This window comes from Triticum aestivum, chromosome 7D (assembly GCF_018294505.1).
Source record: "Triticum aestivum cultivar Chinese Spring chromosome 7D, IWGSC CS RefSeq v2.1, whole genome shotgun sequence".
Lineage (NCBI taxonomy): Eukaryota > Viridiplantae > Streptophyta > Magnoliopsida > Poales > Poaceae > Triticum > Triticum aestivum.
In genome coordinates, this window is record NC_057814.1 from 541,420,890 (window position 1) to 541,428,342 (window position 7,453).

The 7,453-nt window shown below is 42.5% G+C and overlaps 1 protein-coding gene across 1 annotated transcript; it reads left to right on the forward strand.

Moving 5' to 3' along the window:
• Positions 1–3,298: 3,298 nt before the first annotated feature.
• LOC123165936 (uncharacterized) lies at positions 3,299–6,610 on the forward strand (the record flags this gene model as incomplete). The annotated part of the gene is made up of 3 exons (XM_044583698.1): positions 3,299–5,002; positions 5,111–5,359; positions 5,612–6,610. Coding segments are annotated over exons 1-3 (2,952 nt in total), but the record flags the coding sequence as incomplete, so codon positions are not given.
• Between the last annotated feature and the right edge of the window lie 843 nt (positions 6,611–7,453).

The following is a 7,453-nucleotide window of genomic DNA, read 5'->3' on the forward strand; positions in this document are numbered from 1 at the left end:
TAATTTGCTCAGGGGGTTTGGGTGTCTTAATGTTACTTTTATTGACCACCGTTGAAGCTTTAGCATGATCCTTTATTCTAACAGGGAAAGGTGGTTTCTCAATATAAGCAGTAGGAACGACAGGATCATATTATAAGTGATACTCTTTTCTTCAACTTTAATACGTGGAACTACCTTTACTTCAATGGGAGGATTATATTTAAACCACTTCTCCTTAGGGAGATCAACATGAGTAGCAAATGATTCACAGAAAGAAGCTACTATATCAGAGTCAAGTCCATATGTAGTGCTAAATTCACGGAAAACACCGGTATCCATAAAAGATTAAACACAATCAAACTTAGGTGTTATACCTGACTACTTACCTTCGTCGAGATCCCAATCTTCAGAGTTGCATTTAATCATTTCCAATAAATCCCATTTGAATTCAATAGTCTTCATCATAAAAGATCTAGTACAAGAAGTATCAAGCATGGAGCTATTATTGAGAGAAAGCCGAGCATAAATTTTTTGAATAATCATTTCTCTTGAGAGCTCATGATTGGGGCATGAATATAACACTGACTTAAGCCTCCCCCAAGCTTGAGCAATGCTTTCTCCTTCGCGAGGCCAAAAATTATATATATATATATATATATAATTATGATCATGATGAACAAGATGCATAGGATAAAACTTCTGATGAAATTCCAATTTCAATCGGTTGTAGTTCCATGATCCCATATCATCACATAGCCTAAACCATGTCAATGCCTCTCCCTTCAAAGATAAAGGAAAGACCTTCTTGTTGATAACATCCTCGGGCATACCTGCAAGCCTAAATAATCCACAAACTTCATCAACATAGATTAGGTGCAAATCAGGATGTAATGTTCCATCTCATGTAAAAGGATTAGCTAGCAGTTTCTCTATCATACCCGAAGGAATTTCAAAGTAAACATTTTCAGCAGGTTCAGTAGGTTGAGGAGCAACTCTTTGCTCTACTGGTCGGGGTGAAGATACCCCGAACAAGCCCCTCAAAGGATTACTTTCCATAGTAACAAGTGACAGTAAATTTCAGCACACTATATAAAATTTTCCTTACCAAATTCCACCTACCAAAGGCGCTTCACTCCCCGTCAACGGCGCCAGAAAAGAGTCTTGATGACCCACAAGTATAGGGGATCTATCGTAGTCCTTTCGATAAGTAAGAGTGTCAAACCCAACGAGGAGCAGAAGGAAATGACAAGCGGTTTTCAGTAAGGTATTCTCGACAAGCACTGAAATTATCAGTAACAGATAGTTTTGTGATAAGGTAATTTGCAACAGGTAACAAGTAATGAAAGTAAATAAGGTGCAGCAAGATGGCCCAATCCTTTTTGTAGCAAAGGACAAGCCTGGACATACTCTTATATAGAGAAAACGCTCCCGAGGACACATGGGAATTATCGTCAAGCTAGTTTTCATCACGCTCATATGATTCGCGTTCGTTACTTTGATAATTTGATATGTGGGTGGACCGGTGCTTGGGTGCTATCCTTTCTTGGACAAGATCCCACTTATGATTGACCTCTATTGCAAGCATCCGCAACTACAAAAGAAGTATTAAGGTAAACCTAACCATAGCATGAAACATATGGATCCAAATCAGCCCCTTACGAAGCAACTCATAAACTACGGTTTAAGCTTCTGTCACTCTAGCAACCCATCATCTACTTATTACTTCCCAATGCCTTCCTCTAGGCCCAAACAATGGTGAAGTGTCATGTAGTCGACGTTCACATAACACCACTAGAGGGAGGCAACATATATCTCGTCAAAATATCGAACGAATACCAAATACACATGACTAGTTATAGCAAGACTTCTCCCATGTCCTCAGGAACAAACGTAGCTACTCACAAATCATATTCATGTTCATAATTAGAGGGGTATTAATATGCATAATGGATCTGAACATACGATCTTCCACCAAATAAACGAACTAGCATCAACTACAAGGAGTAATCAACACTAATACACTAGTAGAAAAAGGGTCAAATGTCAAGCACATTAGTGCCGGTTTGCTTTTGAGCTGGCACTAATGTGTGCATTAGTGCCGGTACCAACGGCTAGCCAGCCGCTTTCATTAGTACCGGTTCGTGGCCGACCTTTCGCACCGGTTCGTGCCACGGACCGGTACTAAAGTGAGTGGTCGCAGGATGTTGTCAGCCGGGGCCCCTCCAGCACCTTTAGTACCGGTTCATGGCACGAACCGGTGCTAAAGGTCGTCCTACATAAACCCTTCGTCCACCCGAGCTCGCTCTGTTCTTCCCCTTTCCCCTCTCCTCTCTGTTCTTCCCCTCTTCCTCTCGAGCTCATCACACATTTTGCCCAAAATTTGTCAAGATTTGAAGGCCCCCATCCATTCAAATGATCACAAAGGTTAGCAACTTTGTCCTTTCATCTCTCATTGCTAGATTAGCTCTTGCAATGCTTTGTATAGTGATTAATTTATGAGTTTAGTAATTTGGTAGAAAATATATGTGCTAGTATTTGATTTATATGCAATTTGTGGTCAAAACTAACACTTAGTTTGCATATGTAGGTGTGGTTTACTTAGTGCCTTCTAAATCTCCGTCGTAACCACAGTCGATCGCCCGCACCGTTCCGTCGCCGGCACCACCTTGTGGTGAGCCTCTTGTTCATGAATGTTTTACATTACCAAATTGATGTTTGTGTGATTTGGATATATAGTTACTCGTATAATTATCTTACCCGTACGTTGTTTGTTATACATAGTGCCATGGTTTTGATATCCGTCCCCGTCGGCCCTCGTCCTTGTTATGATTCGGATGTGGTATATTCTCTTTTAAAACTAGTTGTTGCATTTCGTGTTTATGACAAATTATGCCCATCAAGTTGACATAGATATTTTTGTCTAGGAGGTTTGTGAACCGGAAATTCCAACCGACCCTATTGTCGAGAGGTTAAATTTAGTTGAAAGAGAAAACGAGTATTTGAAAGAAAAATTGAAAAGAATTGAGGGGGAGAAGATGGAATTGGAGTTGCATGTTGCCGATGTCGTCGATGATCACAAGATCAAGATGGAGAAAATGCGCTTGAAGATTAGAAAGATTAGAAAATATGCCATTGATAGTGAGGCTTGGTATCATTATGCTGTTGGATCAATTGTTACCTTAGTTGCGATCTTGATCGCATTTGTTGTTGCATTTAAATTCTTTAGTTAGAGAGTTATTTGTTTGTTGCATTTAAGTCTTGTATGAACTTTATGTATGAACTTGTATTAATTTGGTCTATTCGGTGTTGTGTAATGAAGATGAGCCGACAATGGATGTACGATGACCGATGCTCTCCCGAGTTCATTAATGGCGTGCAAACTTTTCTGCTTGCGGCTGAGGCAAACAAGCGGGCGGATGGTTTTATGCCTTGTCCATGTTTAGTCTGTAAGAATGATCACAATTACTCTACGTCAAGAACCATTCACGTCCACCTGTTTAAGTCCGGTTTCATGCCCCACTATAATGTTTGGACCAAGCACGGAGAAAGAGGGGTTATGATGGAAGACAATGAAGAAGAAGAGGACGACGACAACTATCCTGGCCATGGGTTCCCTGAATACGATGATACAACAATGGGGGAAGAAGCTGAGCCGGCAATGCGGGAAGAAGCTGAAGAAGAGGCATCAGATGAGCCCGCTGATGATCTAGGTCGGGCCATTGCCGATGCAAAGAGAAACTGCGCAAGTGATTTGGAGAAGAAGAAGTTGCAGCGCATGTTAGAGGATCACAAGAAATTGTTGTACCCGAATTGCGAAGCTGACAAGAAAAAGTTGGGCACCACACTGGAATTGCTGCAATGGAAGGCAGAGAATGGTGTATCTGACAAGGGATTTGGAAAGTTGCTGGTAATGATAAAGAATATGCTTCCAAAGGACAACGAATTGCCCGAGAGTACGTACGAAGCAAAGAAGGCTGTCTGCCCTCTAGGGTTAGAGGTGCAGAAGATACATGCATGCCCTAATGACTGCATCCTCTACCGCGGTGAGTACGAGGATTTGAACGCTTGCCCGGTATGCGGTGCATTGCGCTATAAGATCAGGCGCGATGACCCTGGTGATGTCGAGGGCGAGCGCCCCAGGAAGAAGATTCCTGCCAAGGTGATGTGGTATGCTCCTATAATACCACGGTTGAAACGTTTGTTCCAAAACAAAGAGCATGCCAAGGCGATGCGATGGCACAGAGAAGACCGTAAGAAAGACGGAAAGTTGAGAGTACCCGCTGACGGGTCGCAGTGGAGAAAAATTGAGAGAAAGTACGGGAAGGAGTTTGCAGATGACGCAAGGAACGTATGGTTTGGTCTAAGCGCAGATGGCATTAATCCTTTTGGGGAGCAGAGCAGCAACCATAGCACCTGGCCTGTGACTCTATGTTTGTATAACCTTCCTCCTTGGTTGTGCATGAAGCGGAAGTTCATTATGATGCCAGTGCTCATCCAAGGCCCTAAGCAACCCGGCAACGACATTGATGTGTACCTAAGGCCATTAGTTGAAGAACTCTTACAGCTGTGGAATGGAACAGGTGTACGTGCGTGGGATGAGCACATGGGGGAAGAATTTGACCTAAAGGCCTTGCTGTTCGTGACCATCAATGATTGGCCTGCTCTCAGTAACCTTTCAGGACAGACAAACAAGGGATACCGCGCATGCACGCACTGTTTGGATGATACCGACAGTATATATTTGGACAATTGTAGGAAGAATGTGTACCTGGGACATCGTCGATTTCTTCCGAGCAGGCATCCCGTAAGAAAGAAAGGCAAGCATTTCAAAGGTGAGGCGGATCACCGGACGAAGCCTCGCCACCGTACTGGTGCTGATGTACATGATATGGTCAAGGATTTGAAGGTAGTCTTTGGAAAGGGTCCTGGCGGACAACCTGTTCCGAATGACGCTGACGGACGCGCACCCATGTGGAAGAAGAAATCTATATTTTGGGACCTGCCCTATTGGAAAGATCTAGAGGTCCGCTCTGCAATCGACGTGATGCACGTGACGAAGAATCTTTGCGTGACCCTGCTTGGCTTCTTGGGCGTGTATGGGAAGACAAAAGATACACCTGAGGCACGGGAGGACCAGCAACGTATGCATGGAAAAGACGGCATACATCAGGGTCATGCCAGCTACGCTCTTACCAAAGAAGAGAAGGAAATCTTCTTTGAATGCCTGCTCAGTATTAAGGTACCGTCTGGCTTCTCGTCGAATATAAAGGGAATAATAAACATGGCAGAGAAAAAGTTCCAGAACCTAAAGTCTCATGACTGCCACGTGATTATGACGCAACTGCTTCCGGTTGCATTGAGGGGGCTTCTACCGGATAACGTTCGATTAGCCATTGTGAAGCTATGTGCATTCCTCAATGCAATCTCTCAGAAGGTAATCGATCCAGAAATCATACCAAGGTTAGAGAATGATTTGGTGCAATGTCTTGTCAGTTTCGAGTTGGTGTTCCCACCATCCTTCTTCAACATCATGACGCACGTCCTAGTTCACCTATGCGAAGAGATTAGCGTTTTGGGTCCTGTATTTCTACACAATATGTTCCCCTTTGAGAGGTTCATGGGAGTCTTAAAGAAATATGTTCATAACCGTGCTAGGCCAGAAGGAAGCATCTCCAAGGGCCATGAAAATGAGGAGGTCATTGAGTTTTGTATTGACTTTATTCCTGACCTTAAGCCGATTGGTGTTCCTGAATCGCGGCATAAGGGCAGACTGGATGGAAAAGGCACGCTAGGAGGGAATCAAAAAATATGTATGGACGGACATTCTCTCACTGAAGCACACTACACAGTTATACAGAATTCCGCCTTGGTGGCTCCGTATATGGACGAACACAAGAATTTTCTACGCTCCAAACACCCGGAGCGGTCTGATGACTGGATTACACGTGAACAAACCAGGAGTTTCGCCGGCTGGTTGCAGACACGTACCATGCATGACGCCTCTATTGAAGATGACCTGTACTCGCTGTCCCAGTTACCATCTTCGAATATAATGACTTTCAAAGGGTACGAGATAAATGGTAATACATTTTACACGATCGCCCAAGATAAGAAGAGCACCAACCAAAACAGTGGTGTCCGCTTTGATGCAACAACCAAGACGGGAAAGGAAACATATTATGGTTACATAGAGGAGATATGGGAACTTGACTATGGACGTGATTTGAAGGTCCCTTTGTTTCGGTGCAAATGGGTCAATATGACACGATATGGGGTAACGGAAGACCCGCAGTATGGAATGACAACAGTGGATCTCAACAATCTTGCGTATGCAGACGAACCATTCGTCCTAGCTAATGATGTGGCACAGGTTTTCTATGTGAAGGATATGTCTACCAAGCCGAGAAAAAGAAAAGATAAGGAAGCGAATGCATCATACGATGAGCCAAAGCGCCACATAGTTCTTTCTGGGAAGAGAAACATCGTGGGAGTGGATGACAAGACAGACATGTCAGAAGATTATGAAAAGTTTGATGAAATTGCTCCATTCACAGTGAATATTGACCCGAGCATCCAGTTAAATGATGAAGATTTTCCATGGCTACGGCGCAAAGGGACATACGCGAAGAAAAAGTTTCACACCCAAAGATCTGGGATGTGATCGGCTTCACTATCATCAATTTCTTCTGTGTTTCACACCCAGGAGGGAATCTCTGTAATAGTTAGGGTAGTTATGTGTTTTGGCATTTGAAACGCGAAGAAATTTTATGTGCAAACAAATTCTTTCATGCATTTACTGATTTTTTCAGCTAAATGACCCTGAAATTGAAAAGCATTTCAAATGAACTCAGAAAAGGTTGAAAGTTGGCATGGTATCATAATTTCACCCACATAGCATGTGCAAAAAAGTAGAGAGGGTTACCGCAAAAACTGGATGCACTTCATGTATAAATGGACAATCTCTTTCGAAGTATCAGGGTTTCGGACGAAAACTCATCTGTTACAAAGGCATTTCATTTTTTAAATAACCTAAGTATTACCAAATTGAATATAATGATAAAACACACTAATATTAAACATAAGAAAAAAGAATCACTGAAAATCTATTTTCAAAGTTAAGTTATTCACAAACTAGTGATTCACACAAATTTCAAATAATTCAAAATGTAAACTATTCAAATTTGTAAACTACCGGCACTAATAGAAAGTTTGTAATATTTTGTACCTAAAGCAAAAATATTCACAAAGAAACTCTAAATACAGCAAAAAACAACTCAAAAATAAATAAAACAAAAGTAAATAAAGCAAAAATAAATAAGAAAATAAAAAAGCCCACCTTCTGCGCCACAACGGCCTGCATACGACTAGAAACCCGACCTGTTGTTGGGCCAGGATGGAGGCCCGCAAAGGCCCAATAGGCCCACAGGGCAGCATAGAACAGGTAGGCCCACAAGGCCTGCAATAGAGAGGAGCT